This window comes from Macrotis lagotis, chromosome 4 (assembly GCF_037893015.1).
Source record: "Macrotis lagotis isolate mMagLag1 chromosome 4, bilby.v1.9.chrom.fasta, whole genome shotgun sequence".
Lineage (NCBI taxonomy): Eukaryota > Metazoa > Chordata > Mammalia > Peramelemorphia > Peramelidae > Macrotis > Macrotis lagotis.
The window spans coordinates 247,321,188-247,344,086 of NC_133661.1; the positions used below are offsets into that span (position 1 = coordinate 247,321,188).

Sequence of the window (22,899 nt, forward strand, 5' to 3'; positions counted from 1 at the left end):
TATTTACTGAATTGAATTGTCCTGCCTTTGCCACATCCTTGTTAAATAATCTTGGTAAGTCACTTCATTTCCCAAGGTCTCAGCTTCTTATCTAGAAGATCAGTTGGGAGCAGATTACTGCCAAAGTCCTTTCATCATTTGACAGTCTATGATTCTGTGTCTGGGTATGTACAATGAATGTAATATTTGCAGTTAGGCTTGAATATGCATTTTATTTTATAATTCCATGATTCCATGTATCATCAGTCTACTAACCAGGCTAAATCCCAAGCTACTTTCTCCCATGACCCAGAGACTTTTAAATTGCTACTCTCAGATCCCCAGCCCCAGCTTTTGAGTTTCCTTCCATGTGCTGAGTGCTCAGAAGATACAGACTCCTTTGAATAATAACTTTTATAAGATAAAATTAGGGAAAGAAAGTCTGGGGTCAAAATATTTCCTAAAACATCAACCAAAACCAAATATAGCTGATATTGGTATTCTTTGATGATCCACACATTGTCTTGAATGGTACATGCTGTTGCTTTCTTCTGACAACTCCTACCTCTCTCTCCCTAATCTGCTAATAATAATAATAATAATAATAATAATAATAATAATAATAATAATTTCTATAGTGCTTTACATATATTACCTTTTTTCTGAAACTTATAAAAACCCTATTATGATCTCCATTTTACACTTAAGGAAATTGGGCAGATAGAGATTAAAAATGGCTTGCCTATAGACATACATTTAATATATCTCATGTATTCTCCTCTCCAGGGTCAGTGGTCTATCTGGTGTACCACCTAAGTGCCCAAAAATACCCATCACAGCAAATGGCAATTAGATACAAATATACCTTGTATGTCCTTTAGTGTTTCTAGGGAAATTATTTTTTGGACTTCACAGGGGTATTTGCAGACTTTTTCCTTTTCAAGTGTCTTTGGCTCTTCCCCCCATTTATTTTTATCTTCCATGTGCCCTCTACCCTGGCCTGCCACTAACCATCTTCTATAAATGGGATTTTTTTCTATAAATATACTTTTCCTTTTCTACTTTTCATTCTCCCCAAAAAGGAAACATAGAATGTTAGAGCTAGAAAGGAACTTAGAGGACATTTAATTAAACCATCTTCAATTAACAGATGTGGAAACTGAGGCCCTTAGAAATGAACTATCAAGACAGTTTGATTTATTACTATGGGTCATGTTTGACTCAATCTCAGGTCTCTGATTCTATGCTTTTTTCACCATACGACATTGCTTCCTAACATTCCTTTGCTCAAGTTCTTTGGAGCTCCTTCTAGCAGAGACTCTTATTCAGGGAATGAATTACAGATTCCCCAGTATTCTCCTTGTCTGATCATCCTTGTGACTGTATATAGGTTTGTGAAGCCCAGGTCTTCAACAATCATTTGATGTTCCTTGTTATCAAGTCAGCAATTAACAAAAGAACTGATGATTGCTATATTGACTGGCCATGCATTGGGTTTTGATATATGTGTTATCTCAGCCAAAGATGCAGTACCAAGGAGAGGAGTAGGTGATTATGTATTTATCACAATGCTGTTAGTGTGAGAGGATGTGTGCATGTCTATAGTTGCCAGGGGAGGTGGGAGGCGATAATGGAGAATCCAGGGATGGACATCCAATTTTCCTTATCAGGCTACTGAAGAGAAGAGAGACCTCAGGCTACATTAATTAACAGATACCAATCAGCAAGCACATGAGTGTGTGTATTGGAATATGTTGGATTGGGGATAAGGGTTAGGGGGACAGAAGGCAGACAGGCGGAAGGAAGAAAAAAGAGTAGGGGGCAGAAAGGAGAGGAATCGATAGACCATTGAGTTGAGGAAGTGGCAGAAGAAGGGGGAGAAGGAATATGGCAAGAATAAAATAGGAGGTAAGGCCTTTGGAAATGGAGGGAAAATGCCAAGCAAAGTCACATTGGTGTAATCAGAAAAACAGCTCAGAAGATTTTAGATAGCATGAATTCTGTCTAATGTCCATTGGCTCTATAGTTATTAAGAGGGCATTCCTATGAAGCTTTAACTAAAGACCACAGAATCTCAGAGTTGAATGGGACCTTGAAAAACCATACTGTTCAAAGTAAACCTGAACAAGTATTTTCTCTATCCTTGGACTAAGTTTTCAGGTCAGTGACCTCTGCCTAGTGTGTATTCTGTCTGTTTGTGTGTGTGTGTGTGTGTGTGTGTGTGTGTGTGTGTGTGTGTGTGTAATATATGTAGTGGGAGTTAGTCCTATTTTTAGGGAAATAGGTGATCCCATGGAAATTTCAATTGTTTTGCCTATATGCCTACCAGATATAGCAAAAAGCATAAAGAGAATCATCTTAGCCTAAGAATTACTAGTATGGACTAGGCTTCTGCTTTCTCTTTTTCCTTGATTATCTTTGAAAGGGATCAACTCCTTCCACATCCTTCCAATCCAAACCTCATCCCAAAATATTCCCATATGCATATTCAAATGCCTTTTGGATGCTTTTCTAGCATAGCAGTGGTGATCTCTGCTCTCCTGGAAATGATCCAAGTAGAAAAAGAGAGCCAATGAAAAAGAATAACCTGAGGGGGAAAAGAGAAACTTTCACCAGTGTTAGGAATGTGACAACAGGATGCAGAATGCAAGAGAAAAATAAATGAATTATCTACATCATTGGAAGTGATGATTCTTACTTAAGTGGTGTGGGACTCGACAGAAAAAAGTATAATTGTACCTTTTGAATACGAAAAGACATTTTATGCACCACAGAATTTTAACAAAAATTCTTAGGAGTCAGAAAGCACAAAAAAAATCAGTTATTAGGCACCAGAAAAGATATATCATGTTGGTCTGTGAATCAGTTAGAAGAGACATCAGAGACTTCTCATGTAAACTGTACTGGACCTGGAATCTCTTTTATATCTCAAAAAATAATTCTCTAGTCTTCTCTAAAGTAGCTAGGTCACATCATGGAAAGAGTGCTGGACCTGAAGTCAGGAACACTTTTCTTCCTGAATTCAATGTGTCCTCAGTCACTCACCAACTGAGTGACCCTGGGCAAGTCATATAACCCTTTTTGCCTCAGTTTCCTTATCTCTAAAATGAGCTTAAAAGGAATTGACAAACCAGTGCAGTAACTTTGCAAAGAAAATCTCAAATGGGATGGTACAGCTAGGTGGCACAGTGCTCTTAGAGTCAGGAAGACTTGAGTTCAAGTCCAGCCTCAGACACTTGACACATACTAGCTATGTGATCACTTAGCCCTGATTGCCTTCCCCCACCCAAAAAAAAGGAAAAGAAAAAAACCCTCAAATGGGGTCACAAATAGTTAGATATATCTGAAAAATGATTAAGAAGTCTTCTCTTCAAGTTCTCCAATGAAGGACATCTCACTAATTCTCAAGCTACCCCATTCTAATTTTGGACAACTCAAATTATTAGCAACTCTTTTACTTCATTCTAAATATGTCTCTATATAATTTCCACCCTAGTTATTCCTGGTTCTGACTTATGGGATGAAGTAGATATTGTCTCAGAGGAAAATGTAGTCCTTCTCTTTGTTAATACCAACTCCTCCACTTGTGCCCTTGATCCCATCGCCTTTCATCTCTGGGAGTTTGATCCTTCAAGTGGAAGTCAAAGAGAGAGGTCCCTTCCCTTTCCTCACTGCTTTAAATTAAAAGTGAAGATTTTAGAATAGAAAAGAAGAATGGGGAATATACTATTAAAGAGTAGTATTTGGCCCTAAAGAGTAGTATCTAGCTCTACAAATTAGACTCTGCAGGTCAAGCTAAAATTCTTTTGATCTCTTAGTCACCTATTGAGAACTAAGAAGAATACTTTTGCCTGGAGATTTGCTGAAATGATCAATAGGGACTGATGGTGGAGAAAAGTACCTAGATATAACTGCTAAATCAGACATCATGAATAATTGGTATGGTATGAACAACAGTGAGATTGATTTTAAGAAGAAAACAACTGGGAAGATGGACAAAGATACTCTAATGATGAGAACTTGGATGATGAAGTACATTTTAGAAGAAATTATTTGCTACTAAAACAACTAGCAATGAGTGTGATGGAAATACTACTGTGCTTTTTTTAAAAATGAGGAAATAGATGATTTAAAAAAACACAGGAAATCTCTAATTGATCTGATAATGAGGGACAAGCAAAACAAAAGTGATTTGTACTGTAACAGCAATATCAGAAAAATGAATAATTTTGAGTACTTTTATAAACTGATTAAGAATGAAATGATCAGAACCAGGAACATAAAGTTATTTGAAAACAACACTGTAAAAACAACAACTTTGAAAGCTGTAAGAATTAGGATCAAGGCAATAATCATTCACAATTTCAGATGATCCATGATGAATCTGTAAATTATAGGGATGCAATGGATTGTGAGTGAAGAATGAGGTGTATGTGTGTATAATACATGTATTTAATAACACACAAATATATATTTCTTTGCAGATGTTGTTGTTGTTTAGTCTTGTCAGATTCTTCATGACCCCGTGGACCATAGTATGCCAATATATTTCATGGGATTTTCTTGGCAAATAATACTGGAGTAGTTTGTCATTTCCTTCTCTAGTAGATTAAGGCAAACAGAGATTACGTGACTTGCCTAGGGTCATATAGCTAGCAACTTTGAATTGCTGAAATCCAAATTTCAACTCAACTTACTGACTCATGGTTCTATCCACTGAGCCACCTAGTTGCTTCATAATATAGCAATTGAGAAAATTTATTTTCTTAGACATGTATATTTATTACAAGAAATTTTTTCTTTCCTTTTTCCACTGGGGTAGAAAATGCGAAAGAGAGAAAAACTAGATTTCTGATTTTTTTTTAAATAGAGAAGGGGAGGTACCATAGATGAGAAATATGCATATACTTTCAATTGAGGTATATTGATGGTGCAGAGCATCAAGTACCAGTCCTGGAGTCAGGAGGACTTATCTTCATGAGTTCAAATCTGGAATCACACAGCTACTAAGTATCTGAGGTTGCCTTGGTAAATAATGTCCTTCCATGTCTTCTAGCTACTGAATCCATCCTTTACAACCAGACTCAAATGCCACCTCTTCCAAGAAGGGGTCAGTTAGTAATACTGTTTCTCTCTTGAGATTTAACATAATACTTTGTATGCAACTCACTATATAATTCTACATTATCATTATTTGTAGAGCAGGATAGAAATATGACTTCTCCAAACCTAATATCTCACCCAGGGTTTAGCACAGGTTTACTATACACAGAGTAGATAATCCATGTTTACTGAATTGAAGTCACTAACTATCCATGGAAGGATGATCAGAATGGTAAGGTCATTCAAAACCATGTGAGTAGGTGAAATTGGAATGTGCTAGAGGAAAGAAAACTTTGGATAGAAGACATAGTTGTTGCCTTCAAATATCTGAAAGGTTGACAAGGAAGTTATGAGGATATGAGATATTATTTGTTCTGTCTAATGACAAATTAGCTATTTGTGATTGCTAATTATTTTGCACACCTAAAGTGCTATATCTAAGATATTATTGTTATTATTATCATCAGGAGGTAAGTAGTAAATCCACCATTATTGGAGGTATTCAGAGGCTAGATGACTTTGGTTTAGATTCTGTTTAATGGATTCATACTTTTTTTTTTACACAAGGCAATGGGGTTAAGTGACTTACCCAAGGTCACACAATTAAGTAATGAGATCAGATTTGAACTCCGGTCCTCCTGACTCCAGGGCCAGTGCTCTATCCATAGCCCCACCTAGCTGCCCTAAGCATTTATTAAAAGGCAATCATCAAGTATTTATTTTAGCACTTACACTAACTGAGCTGATCAGCAAGTACTGAGGATACAATCAAAGGCAAAAGACCCTGCATGCAAGGTGCTCATATTTTAATAATTAAGAACAGTTTTTAAAAAATTAATATAAAGTTTTAGAGGATAATACTTGTCAACTTTAATCAGTCAGTAAGCATTTATTAATTATATTGGGATCTGGGGGGTACAAATTTCAATTAAGAACATAGAAGATTTTCTAAGCACTTTGCTTTGTATTACCACATTTGATTTTTGACAATAGGAAGTGAGCAAGGTGGATGCTATCACGGATGCTATCACTATATCCGTTTCACAGATTAGGGTCATCAGGGTTAAAAGACTTTCTTAGGTCACACAGTTGAGAGATTATAAATTGCTCTCTCATTCATTATTTCATTGATGTTTGAAACAAAACTGTGATAGGAATAAAGGTTCACTTCAATGACTTATCTGAGATCACACATGACTGAATTAGAACCAGAATCTGGTTCTTTTGATTCCTAGTTCAACATATTAGATACATAAAGATGCTGCATCATGGTGGAAATGACACTCAAGAGTCAGAAAGATCTGAGTTGAAAATTAGACTCAGGTACTTAATAGTTATATGATTTGAATTATCTAGGTTTAAGTCTGTGTAGCTAGTAGCAGAGCTGGTAGAGAGCTGGATTTGGAGTTAAATGAATTTGAATTAAAATCCTGCCTCAAATACTTCTTGGCTATGTGAGGTTTGGAAGCCACTTATTCTCTCTCAGCCTGTTTCAAACCATAAAAATGGGGTAGATGATAATATAGTACTTACTTCTAATACAGAACTGTCAAACATGCAGGTACCACAACACTCCTGCGTCCAGGCCAAATCAGGTTAAAATATGATTGGGAAGTATTTAACAAAATAAATAAAAATACACTACAAAATACATAATGTTAATTATATTGGAGTCATTTTTGGAGAACTTGGGATCCCTTCCTGATTGATTTTGACACTACTGCTTTGCTATATGAGGGTCCTCAACTCAGTAGCCCTGAAACAACACTTTCTAAAGTCTTTGGTCATACTTTCTTTCTTTCTTTTTTACTTGAAAACAATCAGGTTTAAGTAACTTACCCAGGTTCACACAGCTCAAAAGTATTGGAGGTTCAAGTTCTTTTTGAACTCAAGTTCTCCTGAATCCAGGGCTAGTGCTCCATCTGCTCTGTCACCTAGCCACAACTTTGATCATACTTTCAACCACAATAAGGTTTCTCCTGATAAAAGGTTGTTGAATTAAGATCTGAGTTACACTCATGACTAATCTCTTTTCCTAAGGAATTCTCAGAATTCCCTTGGTATGAAAGCAGTCCCTCCATCAAGGAAGTAATCTACTTTTTCCTAGGACAACAGTTCATCAGTTCTTTCATTCTTTCTCACCCCAATATGAAATGGGCTCTTATATCATAGGGCCTCCCAGGGAGTGCTATAATCTAGGAGACAGGTGGAAAACTCCTCTCATTGCTCTTCACATAGGTCCAGAAAAGTCGCCTTATTGACACTGGTTGAAATAGTGACACTCAAGCTTCTATTTCTCCCTCTCTTCATGCTTTGGCAGTATGAGCTCCCAGAATTTAAAAAAAAAAACACATAATTTGTAGCAAGTAGAGTTCATAATCTGTTAATTTATTATCGTTTCTGTCATCCTGGAGGGCCATTAGCAGAGGTAATAAAGGGAGATGTAATTATAGGATCTGAGGCCACTCCAGACACAGCTGCTGTCACTCGGCTCCCCATATTTCATCATCTGCTGGAGCTCTTGTCTTCCTGGAGAGAGACAGTGGCTACCCTGGGAGGAGAACTATCTTCCAGAGCCTCCCTTGTCGGTAAGGAGGCACCTCCAGGTGGCCCCTCCCAGGCCACATGTAAATGGCAGGAGTGATAGATGCAGGGGTGGTTGGGAGGTGGGGCAGTACAGGGAGTGACAAGAGAGAAGGGGAGACCTCACTGGAAAGGGAAAGCCTCCAAGCTGCCTGGGGAGGATATTGAGCTAATAATGTTTGTTGAATGCAATTAATCAAGCAATTCCCCATTCTAGATTGTAGACTTGGACTTTTCATTTAATCTTCTCTCCCTCACCTGGAAAGAAAGCTGGGTCACAGGGCCTTTAAGGACTCAGATTTTTTTGCCTGAACAAAAAAAAACACATTGTAATGCAAAAACAAATGTTTAGGAGCAGACCTGTCCCTTAATTACGTGGCAATTCTACTGTAAATTTATGTAGGGTTTGACTCTAAGGGGTTATCCCTGCTGTATGGGCAGGATTTCTAATCCCATCTTATTTCTTAGAGTAAGCCTTCACAATTTACACATGTGAGTGGAGTTATTAGAAATTGGGGGAGCAAGAATGGAATGGTTACTGAGAATTTGCCACCCCTTTCACTTCAGACATGGTCTCTTCATGGTCCCTTGAACCCATCTTTGTTTACTGTGTTTTCATTTGGATCCCTCTTCCCACTCTCTCCCCTTTGTTGGTCAATGTCTTATATATCAGTGAAGATTGAGTTTCCCTCCCCACTTTCTCCATGAAATCATCATGATTTAGCCTAGCTCATAGAGCTCTTCACTCTCTGAACCTCATTAATATTTCTTGTCTACATCTCATTCATTTGGCAATAAATCACATCTTGCCTCATTAGTTGTCTTTTCATGTGTGTATATGTATTGTGTATGTGTTGGGGGGTGGATTGTTCCCAAACTAGACTATAAGTCCTTTCAGTAGTTGCTTGAATCCTGTGTATGACTTTCACTTCCCTCCCTTCCCCCAGTGCAACTAAAACTACTATCTTTGGTATCAAAGGGAATGTCATGCATATGTTCAGAGTTTAATGACTATTCCTTGCTGGATTAGGTCACAGTGTCCAGGATTCTCCTACTCAAAATGTCCTTGGACAACCTAAGGATTTCTGTTATCTATCTATCTAGGAAAGGATCTCCAAACCTGAGGAATCCCAGCAGACACTCCAAGAATATAAGAAATTTGCTAAGTTAGGAGTATGAATTATTTACTAAACATTTATAATATTTTATTGAAGTTAATTATTTCATTTCTTATGTATTTTTTGTATTTCTTTTAGTTCCAGTGAACTTTTACTGAGTTAAATGAACAAAATCAAGATTTTTTTATGATGACCTGAGTGGTTCCAAATTTATATACATACAATATATCACACATCTCAACAAAAAATACAGCCCTTCTATGAATGTAACACAAACTTAAATACATTTCCTTCCTAACTGAATAAAAGGGAACAAGAAGATTCACTTTAAATTTCAAAGGCTATCAGGATTCCAAAAAGGATGGTAACCAACAGTCTAGGATGAAAGACAAAAACAGAGCTGCTCTTAAGCCCATTACTAGACTGAGCACTCTCTCTCTCTCTCTTGCTTCCTCAAAGTTTGATGGATAGTCATATTCATTGGAGTTTGAGAGAACTGAAGAAAGGTACCAGCTTCTTATCTTTTTGCAAATAGAGCACCATGGGTATAGGGAGTCACCTACTGGATTAAAATTTAAAACTTAATTGAGACTTTTGGGGACACTGAATAATATTTAACATGGTTGATGCATTGATTAGTTTTCTTGAATTGCTCCCCCCCTTTCTTTTTAAAATCTCTATTTACAATGAATGATTCCCCAGGTAGAAAAGGAGAGGATATTCAGAAATGAAGGTAGACAAATGAATGAATGAATGAATGAATGAATAAAAGAAAGCATTCATTTAAGTTGTTTTTCTCTCCCTAGATTGGAATATAAAAATTGAAGAAAAAAAACAATTCCTACTCTCAAGGACTTTACCTTCGAGTTGGGAAAGATAAAACATGTAGCAAAATTCAGTAGTATGTGGAAGAAAAATGAAGATAACAATTATAAAAACAAACAAACAATTGGAATGGATCATAGGATTTTCTGGTGAGTTTTCTGCTCTCAGTGTTACCTGGCCACTGAGAGAGTAAATAATTTGCCCAGGATCACACAGTCAGTGGGTCTGTCAGAAATGGGACTTGTTCCAAGTTTTCCAGGGGTGGAGGCTATTTGTCTAATCACTATGCTATACTACATCTCAAAAATAAAAAATGAAAAAATTAGCACATTGGACAGTGGCTGCTTTTAAGATAGGATTCACCTGTAGAAGTCTGCATTTATGTTAATTGATTTTCTCTATGCACAATAATAATGACAACAGACATGAAGTTTCTTAAAGTTTGCCAAGTACTTTAGCTACATCATCTCCTTTGGGAGATTAAATCCAGTTTAAGCCTAATTTTAAGTCTAACATCATCTATGTCCATCTCAGACACTGATTACTTGGGTGACACTGGACAAGTCACTTAACTCTGCCTGCCTCAATTTTCTTGATTGTAAAATGGGGTTATAATAGCATCTACTTCACAGGTTGCTATGAGAATCAAATAAGATAGTATTTGTAAAAGGCACTTAGGACAATTCCTGGTATATTCCCTTCCCCTTCCCATTTGTCCCTAAATTAAAACCAATCTACAAATATATTTAAAACAAGAAGCAAGTTATTATTAAAGGATTTTATTTTATTTTTCCAGTTGACACAACATTCATAATAATTAATTAATTAATGACAATAATAACAACATTTATATAGCTATCTAAGATTTAAAATATTACCATTTTACCACTTAGTTTTCTCAAGTGCAACATAATTTAGGAGGGGGGAGGACAATCTTTCATTATGACAGCTATAGAACAGCTGGATTCAGTTTTGTTTTACTGTTTTACTATCAGGAGGCACAGTAACAGTGGCTAGAGCATTGGACTTGGAGTCAGGAAGGCCTGCATTTGGATCTGACCTCAGATACCTCCTAGCTGTGTAGCCTTGAGCAAGTCACTGAACTTCTATTTGCTTCAGTTTCTTCATCTGTAAAATGGGGTTAATGATAGTACCTCCTTCCCAGGGTTATTGCAATGATCAAATGATATAAATAATCATAAAGTATCTACAAGTATCTGGCACAGAGTAAGCTCTATATAAACATAAATTATTATTATTATTATTATTAGTAGTAGTAGTAGTAGTAGTAGTAGTAGTAGTAGTAGTAGTAATAGCATCATTATATCTGTTCCTTGTCTGTAAGTTATCCTAGAAAGCTACCTAGAGTATTGAGAGACTTAGTGACTTGCCCTGAGTCAAAGAGCTTCTCTATGAATAATTATTATTATAGCCCACCTTTTTCTATCATTTATGCAAAGCATGACTAGAGAACCAGTCTCCAACCTAGGGCCACCTGGGTTTAAGTTCTCCCTCTAATACATCTGGTTCTGGGACCCTGAATAAGACACTGGACTTAGTGTTGTAGGAAGCTTTAGAAAGCTGTTGGTTACAGAACCATGCAGATCTGCATTGCCTAGAGAAAGTTTCCATATAGCCCTGACATCACAAATTCCATTCCTAAATCATGTTTTCTGAAGTGTTTTACACTTAAAGTATCATCTAGTTTGTTGCTCACAACAATCCTATGAATCAGTTATATGTAAGTATCATGGTCTCCATTTCAAAGAATGTGATTTGTCCTAAGTGACAGGGCCAGAACAGATTAAGACCCAAAAGGCCCAGTCATAGGTTACACAGGTTAATCTAAGGGGTTCAGATGTTAGGGAAAAGATCCTACTTTGAGTAAAACCAGCTTGAAATCCTGAGTATCCCATCTCCAGCTCAGGGATTCCAACCAAAAGTCATGTAGTTGGTAAGGAGTCAAGACAGGATTCAAACCCAGATCTACATCAGTAAACAGTTTCAAAGAGTCCATTAGGGACAGAGATCCAGGGACACCATTCCACCAAGGAAGACCATAGCACCATAGAATGGACTACTAAAGGAGGTCAGGATAAGAGAGCGAAAGGCAGTAACACAGTAGTGACACCAAGGGGGCACCTAGCAGCTGTCAGTGCAGTCTTATCACCCTTCCCCCATGCTGACCACCCATGAACTTCAGGCTCAACACACAAGCCAGGAAGATTATATTGGAGCCCTTAGCTGGGTTAGTGGAGCAATCCAGGCTGAGATATCTTTAGCAGCAGCCTAACCCCACCATTGGTGCTGAACCAGCAACAGGCAGCTTCGAAAACCACTGAGCATATAATCCTTCCTGGACTGAGCTCCTTAGGAGAGGGTACACTGACATTAAACACCTGCAAACATACCCATGCAACATAGATGGCTTTCTACACTAAAAAGGAAATACCCTGGGGAAAAGGGGAGTCCTAAAGTCTATGAGGCTTAGAAAAGTTTCTGAAGATGGCCACAACAAATCCAGACTCAAGGAAACATACAATATGAAATCCTAAACAATCAACCAATCTAACAGCCATTCCTACCCATCACCTTCATCCTTTCTAAACTCTAGAATTTGACTCCATGAGATTATAACCAATACGTCCCCCTCACTGACCAATCCCCATTCCCTCTGAGGATGGTTCAAGCATGACAGTTGGAAGATACTTTATAGGAAGAGAGTTGAATCTTCCTACAATTCATGTAAAATTGTTTAAATTAACAATTTAAATTATTGGTCTAAGTGATAAAATTTTGGTGACAAGGGGGTAAATTTCTTAGTTACAGCATGGCTAGTAGTTTAAACCCTGAATGTGGAATCAGGAAGGTGTGTTTTAGACTCTCACTAAAGTCATTTACTAGCTGTGCAAGTTACTTAACTTTGAAACTCAGTTTCCTCATCTGCAAAATAAGTATTATAAGAGCACTTAATTCAGCAGACTGTGGTGAGGATCAGGAAAGATAATGTACAAAAAGTACTTCCAAAACTTAGCACAACATAGAAATGTCAGCTAAGAACATTCAGGTGAGAGTTTATTTGATCCCTTTTTTATTTTGTGAAATCCTCATCAAGTCTAGAGTTTGCAACTTCCAGTGGTCTCCACCTCTGGTAAATATGCTTTTAAAATAAAAGTCCTTGACACCATGTTTTTATCAGGACCATATGTAAAGTTATTGAAGTTTTAGTACATAGAGGGTCTATGAAGGTCACCATGGAGGAATATGCATATGGCTAGAGATATATCAAATCAGGTCACATTGGCTGCTCCTGGCAGGGATGACTGAAGGGGGCTGGGTCCTTTGCATACATGCTACATGTTCTCTCTGTTGTATTAAAATCCAAGGAACCCACACCTCTCTGAACATCACAGAGCCCCAATAAAGTAAGAACACAAGCCCATGCCAATCAATGCTTGCTGAATCAAGGTAGAAAACACTCAGGTTCAGGGTGGGAGTGCCCCACCCCATCCATCACCCTCTATGCTTTCAGAGTATATCCACCATAGTTCAGTTCTGTTTGTCTGACCTCCTCTGGACAGGCAATAAATAACCCTTCTGAGGTTGGGGGGGGCATACCCCCCACCTCCCAGCACCTGATCCACCAACAAATAGTTATTGCCTCTCTCTAACTTTTGCAGATTCTAGAAATAAGGACATTCAGTATAAGGAAACACAGCTCTGCCCTTCCCTTCTTGACAGCAAAATGCAAGAGAGCCTATGACTCACTTGGTCTGTAGTTTTCCACTGTTCCCAGCTGGGAGAAAGTAGTCAGGAAAATCCTATACTTTTGGCTCTCTGGAGTTAAGGGACCTGCTCTCTGAATTCTTTCTGCTGAATATAAGGTAATTAAAAACACCACCCGGTGTGGTGGTGATATCATTTCTCTGTGTACATCAACTGCTTCCAAGAATCATAGCACTTCCTCTGCTTCTGTCACTAAATGTCTCACCTTGAGCAGGTAGGTCACCTTAACCTTGACGAACCTCAGTTTCCTCCTTTGTATAGTGGGAATGATAATACTTTGACCTATCCCAGTTATGAAAGTTAGCACTTTCTAAACATTTATAAAAATCTTTAAATAACAATGCTATATAAATGTGAGATAATCTGGTTAATATTATTTAATTACATTTTGTTTCATTTTGTTTTGTTTTGCATTGTAGGTATCTATGTCTTCATTTATATAGAGAACTCCCAGTATCCCAGTGTGGAAACTGTCTCCATAAATGTAAATTGACAACTCCTTGTAATTCATACTCATAGAAAATGATTAGCTACATTAAGTTTAAATGACTCACTTAAGGTCATGCAGACATTTTATGTCAGAGATATGACTTGAACCTGGGTTTCTCTGACTATAAGACTGGTCCTCTATACACCACCCAAGGCTCAGCTTTCTCATCTGTGAAGTAAAGGGAGTGAATCTGACAGTCACAGTATGGTACAGTAGCTAGATGTGCCAGGTTTAGAGTCAGGAAGATTCATCTTTACCTTAGATACTTATTAGCTGTGTGATCCTGAGAAAGTCACTTTACCCTGTTTGCCTTGGTTTCCTCATATGTAAAATGGGCTGGAGAAGGAAATGGCAAATTACTCAAGTATCTCTGCCAAGAAAATTCCAAATGGGATCAAAAAGAATCAGATTCGACTGAAAACAACTACACAACAAGAAACGTCCTTTCCATATCTAAACTTAGGCTTCTATGCTTCTATCACTGTAATCCTTCTATTATTGTTGTTCATGAATATTATTTGATTTTTGATTAATTAAGAACTATTTACTCATTGCCTACTATGTGCCAGGAACTGGGGATAGAAGAAAAACAATGAAACAATCCTTACTCATGCTTATGCTCTAAATTTCTTCTTTCCATCAGAAAATTAGGGAAAAAAGACAGCAAAAAAACTAGCTTGCCCAAGGTTCTTTTGTACAGACTTGGCACCTAGGCTATCTCTTCTACCACTTTTAAAATGAACAAAGGTCTGAAATTATCTTTTGGATTCCCTCCTGGGCTCTCTCCCTTAAATAAGAACAGGAACACCAATCTTAGGCTTTGGGTATCTGAGACTTTTTACATCATTCTCCCCCTTCTGGCCCAAGGAACCCCTATCCACATTTATCCCATGGAAGTGACTTACCTGGAATGTGCTTGGCCCAGCCAATGATGACCACGAGCTCCCTGTCTGCCAGATCACAGAGAGTGGTCAGGGCTTTGATGTCACTCTCAGGCATGGTGGGGTCAGGCATGGCATAGATCTTCTCCGGCTCAGCCACCAAGAGATGGGAAACTATCTTAGTCACTGCAAGGGTCAAAGAGGGAAATGTGAGTACCTGGGAAGAAAGAGAAAGAGAAAGAGAGCCTGGGCCATGCAGGAGGCAGACAGAGGAGGATTTGCCAGAGCGTTTCAGCCTTGACATTAGCAACACCTTGGCATCCACAGGAGTGCCATTTGTATGGAATCTGTGCTTTGGATCTCAGCATCTCTTGTGGGTAAACCGATGGAGAGTTCTAATAGAGTTCAAGAACCAGAATAAAGCAAATTAAAGCTTCTCTGAGGTACCACCTCACACCTCTCAGACTGGCCATTATGACCAGAAAGGATAATGATCATTGTTGGAAGGGTTGTGGGAAATCTGGGACACTATTACACTGTTGGTGGAGCTGTGAACTCATCCAACCTTTCTGGAGAGAAATTTGGAACTATGCCCAAAGGGCAACAAAAATGAGCATACCCTTTGATCCAGCAATACCACTACTGGGTCCATACCCTGAAGAGATGATGAAAAAGGGTAAAATATCACTTGTACAAAAATATTCATAGCCGCCCTGTTTGTGGTGACAAAGAATTGGAAATCAAGTAAATGTCCTTCGATTGGGGAATGGCTTAGCAAACTCTGGTATTTGTATGTCATGGAACACTACTGATCTATTAGAAGCCAGGAGGGATGGGAATTCAGGGAAGTCTGGAGGGATTTGCATGAACTGATGCTGAGTGAGATGAACAGAACCATAAAAACACTGTACACCCTAACAGCAACTTGGGGGTGATGTTCAACCTTGGTGGACTCGCTCCTTCCATCAGTACAACAATCAGGGACAATTTTGGGCTGTCTGCAATGAAGAATACCATCTGTATCCACATAAAGAGCTGTGGAGTTTGAGCAAAGTTCAAGGACTATTCCCTTTAATTTAGGGGAAAAAAACCAGATATCTTATTGTCCGATCTTGTTATCTCTTATACTTTTTGTTTCTTCTTTAAGGATATGATTTCTCTCTCATCACACTCAATTTGGATCAATGTACAACATGGAAACAAAGTAAAGACTGACAGATTGCTTTCCATGGGGGTGGTGGAGGAGAGAAGTAAGATTGGGGGAAAAATTTTAAACTCAAATAAAATCTTTAATAAAAGAAAAAATAATAAAATTAATTATTTTTTCCATCAAAAAAAAAACCAGAATCAACTAATTTCCAAGGTGCAATATATTCAGCATTTACATGTCAAGTGATGTTTTTGGTTGCATCTGCCAGAGAGATCATTGTTCAGTCATGCCCATGACCCCATTTTGGGTTTTCCTGGTAAAGATATTGGAGTAGTTTACCATTTTCTTCTTCGGTTCATTTTATAGATGAGAAAAGTGAGACAAACAAGGTTAAGAGACTTGTCTAGGATCACACAACTAGTATCTGAAGCTAAATCTGAGCTCAGTTCTGACTCCAGCCTAAGTGTTCTATCCACTTCATCACCTAGACACCTTTTTACTAGAAAGTCCTTTACTTTCTATAGCATAAGGATAAAGAGTAGATGTAAAATTCTAGGAAAGAGACCTGAAGACAAAACTCTCATGAGTAAAGATCGTGACTTTTGGTAGAGATGATTTATATATTCCCTTGCCTATTCTCTGGATCCAATATTGTTTTTGTTGTTTGTCCTTCATTCTTGAAGAGGACTTGACCTCAGGAAGGAGATGACATAACTTGCAAGTGAACTGGATTTAAGTGAGACAAAAGCTGTGTAAAGTAACCAGCCTTACTTCTTCAGAATCATCTGGAACCCATGGTAAAATACAGATCAAAATGATGAAAGATAATTCTAGGTGTAACGGGAGGCTTTGGCCTTTTAAAGTTAAGGTCTTTCTCAGGTCTCAGTTTGTCTGAGGCAATACCCATTCAGTTATCAAGGCTAGGAAAAAAAAATGAGGCAAGTATGAGTTCATGAGGACTAGCCTATAGAACAAGGGAATATTTTATGGGTGCTAGGACCAATGGTTGCACCACTACTTTAATATTATAAGTTATGTTAAATAAAATTAAATCAATTATAATGCCTTGAAGCAGTGAAATTCTATACAAACATAATATTGTATTCTATTATTTGTCCTTTATCTCAATTTTCAAATGAAGGAAGTTGGACTAGGTGATCTTTAAAACACTTTCTAGGTCTAAAGTGATTACAAATTGAAGAAGTGAAGCATTCTTTGTAAATCTATACACACTTTATAAATAGGAGTTATTAATATTCAATCACACCCTCACCCAAAGAAGTGTCATAGAAAAAATATTGTTTCTGGGGAAGCCATGGAATAGAGGTCAGAGAAGCAGAATGGATGCTGAGAGGGGAAAATGTCTTATGTGGCTACTACTTACAGGGCTTTTTGGCAGGAGGAGGAATCTGTAAGCTCAGGTAAGTGCTGCTTTCTGAGTCCAGCCTTCGCTTGTATTTCTGGCGGCCTCCACGAACACGGTCAAGGCGAACTCCTGTCCAGGAAAGAAGGGGGAGTGGGGAGAAAAATCCTAAACATTTTCTGGCCATACCATCACTAGTCTCTGAGCTGGGCTTCTGAATTTCAACATCAAGCAATTCCTTTACAGAGTCTACCTCACGGTAGGCAGTGTTGGGAGTCCCAAAAATGCTGGGATATTTACAGTGGGTTTCTACTGATCTGCTCTTTGCCATCCCAACACAACCTCTCTGTTTAAGCAGGCCATTGCCGTAAGACTGCCTTTCCTTCTTAGGAATTATTACCTTTCTGAGGTTCATCTATAACAGACATTAGCCCTTTTAAATCTGCTGAAATTTTCTGTTTTAAAAAAGTGCAAAGCACTCCTATGGCTTCCTATTCCCTCCAGGATAAATCAAACAATAATCATTTAGTAACCAGTCACTGAGTTAAGAGACAGGAAAAACAAGAGGCAAAAACAGAGCAGGCCCTCAAGGAGTTTACAATCTAGGTGGGAGGAGCCAGGATGCAAACAAATATAAACAAAGCAAGCTAAATACCCAACAAACAGGAAATAATTAACCAGGATTTAAGGGGGATTATGAAGGGAGGATTTTAATTGGGATTTAAAGTGAGAGAGGTCAATAGTCCTGAGCAGAGGAGGGGAACAACTTCTGGCGGGGGAACCAGAGAAACTGTCCAGAATGAGAGGTGGAGTGCTTAGTTCAAATAAAAAAATCTAGTTTGACAATTAAAGCTCTTCATTTGGGCCTTGGGGGACAATACTGACTCCACCCTATCTTTCCAATGACCTTGTATTTTGTTCCACTCCTTGAACTCTATCTTCCACTCCCACTGGTCTATCTGCTTCTCCTCACACACAGCCTCAGGCCTGGAATGTTCATTTTAAGACTCAATTCACAGTCCATCTTTTCCAAGCTTGGTCTCCCCATCTAATAAGAGTCTTCCTCTCTTCAAATATATTATACATATACCCAGTTATTTTTTTGTTGTTTCCTCCATTAGAATGTCAGTTTTTTTAAGTGAAAATTGTTTTTGCCTTTCATTAAATGTCGTCCTCAGTGTTTTGGGGGTGTCTGGTACATATAAAGCACTTTTATTATACTGCTGAGCATCAAAGATGATACTTCTATAGTATTTTAAACTTTAGAGAAGAGACAGAGTTAGAGAGAAAGACAAAGACTGAGATATATAAAGAGAGAAACACAGAATCAGAGCCAGAGAGCTAGAGAGAGCTAGTCAAACAGGCAGAGACAGAGACAGAGAGAAAGAGAAACAGAGAGACAGAAGGAGAGAAAGAATCAGACAGAGACAGAAAGACAGAGAAGACAGAGACAGATTCAGATAGAAACAAATACAAAGAGACAGAGACAGAAAGACAGTCAGAGACATAGAGACAGAAAGACAAAGAAACACAGAGACGAGAAAGAGAAAAGAATAGAGCCAGGTAAACATATTTACATACACATGTACACACTCACACTCACATTTAATCATTTAATCTTCTACAACATTATTCCATAGATGCTATTAATATTTTCATTTTAATGATGAAGTAATTTCAATTGAATGAAATTGTGACTTGTCCAAGGTGATTAAGTGACCATGAGGTAAGATTCAAACCTAAATCCCAAATCTAGCCTTATCTGAGTTATTATTTCCCATTCCCAAATGATTTAAGGCAGTGAATGTAATTCCTAGGGGCAAAGGGAGCAATATAAATTAAAAGGATGTTTTTAGTTAAATGTACATAGGCAATCTTTATAAATGGTTCCCTCTGATATTGAGTGGCTAAGTTCTTGGGAGAGAGAGGAAAGATTGTGCTATTTCCATAGCTCCTCTAGAGGTAGTGGGATGCACTGCCACTACAGTTGAACAGGTTATTCCACCTCCAAGGAAATCTCAGTTTGGACACTGGAACAAATCCCTATTCCTAAAGGACTCATCTAAAAGAACCCTTCATGGCCCACAGGTGAACTACAGATTGGCACCCAGCTTATTGCCTTGGAGGGTGATGGCAGTTGCTAACTCTGAAAGGAGCTGAACCAGGACTTTCCATAAGCTTAAGAGTTACAGACCTGGTTCTTAGATTGTAATCCATCTCTGTTAGCATGTGGGAGGATTAAAGGACTATATAAATCCCAACCATTTCTCTGCTTTCCAACCTCCATGCGCAGTGATACTCTAGATCAAATTCCCACATTTTCCCCCAGTCTGTTGGCAGAAAAGAAATACACAAAAATACAATGTGTCTAGGATAGTGACACCAACTTCATACTTTGTGAATAGTAACAAAAGTGTTCCCATAGTTGAAACCCCAATTTACTTAATCACACTAGCTGCTAAAATTCATGGGAGTACTGCAAATAGACTCAACCAAACATTAACAGCAAACAAGTTACTATCCCTCTTATTTTCCTCTTTGGACGCTTCCCTCATTCACTAACATAAAATCTTTCCAATCAGAAAATCTATATGATAACCTTTTCTCTAATAAAGTTAATTTACAAGGATAGGGATCTTTGATTAAAAAGACATAGATGCCAAGAAAAGAAAATAAGTCATAAAATAAGTGAGAGTAATTAAAAAACAACAATACTCTATATAGTTATCATTAAAAAGCATTGAAGCTTTGCAAAATACATGTTATCTCATTTGAACTTCACAAGAACTCTGGGAGGTAGATGCTATTACTGATCCCATTTTACAGATAAGGACAATTGTGACTGAGAGAGATTAGATGACTTGCCTAGAGTCACATAGCTAGTAAGTGTCTGAGGCAGAATTGGAATTTAGGTCTTCCTGATTCCTGCCTTATCATCTCATGAAAAATACTGCTAAAGGAATTAGCAGTATTCCAGTGCATGGAGTGTCAGGCCTAGAGTCAGGAAGACCTGAGTTCAAATTTGCCTCAGATGCTAGCTTTGTGACCCTGGGCTAATCATTTGACTGGTTTGTCTCAGTTTCCCCATTTGTAAAAAGAGCATAATAATAACATCTACTTTTCAGTTGTTGTGAAGATCTAATGAGATAATAATTATAAAGCATTAACAGCTGGCACAAAGTAAGCATTATATAAATGCTAGTTGTTGCTGCTGCTATTGCCATTCTGCTGTAGCTCTTGCTGCTGTTGTGTAGGACCAACAGTGCATTGGACCTGTTGTCAGAGCATCTGGTTTGGATTTCTATCTTTGCACCTACTACCCATGTGACCATGGGCAAGTTATGCTTTTCTCTAGGCCTCAGTTTCTTCTTTATATAATGAAGGAATCCAACTAGAGAACCTCTTTCAGTTCTAGATCTTAATAAAATGATGGCTGGTCTAGAGGTTGACAGGAAGGCAGAAAGGAAGCCCAGGGATCTGTGCTTGACTCTGATAATTGTCTTACTTGTCAAATATGCAGTCAATCAATTTGAGAGGAAGGAGCAGAATTTAATAAGAAAATTTCAGAGGGACAAATACAAGTCTTTCACTCTAATTAAAGAAATTGGTATCACAAAGACAAGATGTGCAAAGTAGAGCTAGATAGCCCTTAGTCTGAAAAGGATCTGAGGGTTTTGGTGGACTTCTAATATGAGTTTGGCAGTGTGACACAAAAATCAGTCAGTCAACTAATATTAATTAAGAGTGCATGCATTGGCACTACAAAGAAGGAAAAAAGAAAGTCTTTGCTCTCAAGGATCTTTCAGTCTAATGGGGAGACAACATGAAAACAATTATATACAAACAAGATATATGCAGGATCAACTAGGAGTGGGGTTGGCTCTCTTGGAGAAAAAACATTAAGATTAAGGAGGCCTGGGAAAGGTTTCTTGTAGAATGTGGCACTTTAGCTGAGAACTGAAGGAAGCCAAGAGGCTGAAATGAGGAGGGAGAGAACTTCAGGCACAGGGGACAAACAGTGAAAATATTTGAGACAGAAGATGGTATTGTGCATGAGGAACTGCAAGAAGGATAGTGTCACTAGGAGACAAAGTAGCTGGAGGTGTGTCAGGCCATGAAGGGCTCTGAAAGTGAAATAAAAGCTAGTATGCTTAATCTTGGAGAATGTATAGAGTGCCTGAAGTTTATGGAGTGGGGCAGAGCAGAGCAAACAATCAGGTTTTTAGTTTGGGAAGATGAGTTTAAAAAAAAAACACAATAGGCTGTGGTATGGGGAGGGTATAAAGTCCAACACGAAGGTGGTTGCAATGTTGGAGGAGAGAATGGTTTTATGTAAAAGAAGGTCTAAAGTGTAAACAATTGGATATGGAGTGGTGTTGGTGAGAGAGCTTGAGGAGTCAAGGATGACAGGTAGGTTGCCAGCCTGTGTGACAGTAACAGTGAAGCTGGGAAGATAGTGAGTTCAATTTTGGACATGATGAGTTTAAGATGTCTGTGGGATATCCAGTTCAAGATGTCTAAAAGGTAATTGAAGATATGGAGAGTGGAGGTCAGCATGGAAGTTAGGTCTGGACATGTGAATCTGAGAGATATTTGCAAATCCCAAGTCAGGGGAGCCCTCTGTATATAGTAGCTGTCTCCATACTAAACACAATTTGCAGGAACAAAAGACTTGTGTTAGGTTCACCTTGCCTAGAATGTCCTTGGTACCTCATCTTGCTTATCTAGGCATCTTTCAGGGACTAGTTACAATCCTTCAATATCCTCAGACCACCTAGCTCTAAACTCACAGAGCACAGTATATGTCTGTGTCTCATTCTTTTATGTTCTGTTTCCTCTCCACATCATTTACTAGCTTAGCCCTTCTTTTTCCTCCTGATGGCCTCTGGGATTCTAATAGAAGAAGAAGTGGGAAAAAAGTCCAGTGTGTTCTTTGGAAGGTAGGAGGCTTCTTTAAAGGCAGCTGGATTGGACATTCCCTGGGGGCACCTTCAGTTTCTGTGAGATGCAGTCAGGGGAAAGGAGGAGAGAGGGAGGGAAAGAGGGAGGGAGGGAGGATTGGGGGAAGGAGGGGGATTGGTTTTCTGTTTTCCCTAGAGTGACGCAGAGAAGACTATAGCACACTTGCAAAGGACACAGAAGGAAAACGGCTATACAGGTTGTTTAGAGCTATTTGGGATGCTCAATCAGATTATGGGATGTAAAAGGCTTCATTGCATTAACAGAGATAAGAGAGCCACAAGTAGATTCCTTTTTTTTTTATCACTCCAACCCCAAAGAGTGGGATAGTACCCAGCTCTGCTCATCTAAGGCCTTGGCCAGTTAATTTCATCTGAATTCCTTTGGCCCATTGCTGACTGACACTCCATAAGGCAATGAAAATCAAAGAACCACAGAGTTGTCAGAGACCTCAAAGGTATCTCGATCTAGTCCTGTCCCCCAAAACCCCTGAAAATAGCCTGGAACCTGAACAAGCAATGGAATATCCCATCTTGATTGGTATCAGAGAGGAAGATGAGAATCTCCATTTGGCACATACACTTTCTTTGTAAGAATGTGGGCATAGCCTGTGATTATTTATGTGGGACTAGTTGGAGGTGGGGTATGATTTGATCAGAAAT

The 22,899-nt window shown here is 38.4% G+C and overlaps 1 protein-coding gene across 3 annotated transcripts in view; it reads right to left on the reverse strand.

Moving 5' to 3' along the window:
* Positions 1-22,899, reverse strand: part of ESRRB (estrogen related receptor beta) — a 221,920-nt gene that overhangs the window by 11,814 nt on the left and 187,207 nt on the right. For all 3 annotated transcript variants that reach the window (XM_074235673.1, XM_074235675.1, XM_074235674.1), the window contains 2 exons: positions 17,300-17,410; positions 14,790-14,951 (listed from right to left, as the gene is read on the reverse strand). In XM_074235673.1, coding sequence (XP_074091774.1) covers positions 14,790-14,951; positions 17,300-17,410 — 273 coding nt within the window. The remainder of the gene's footprint in view (positions 1-14,789; positions 14,952-17,299; positions 17,411-22,899) is intronic.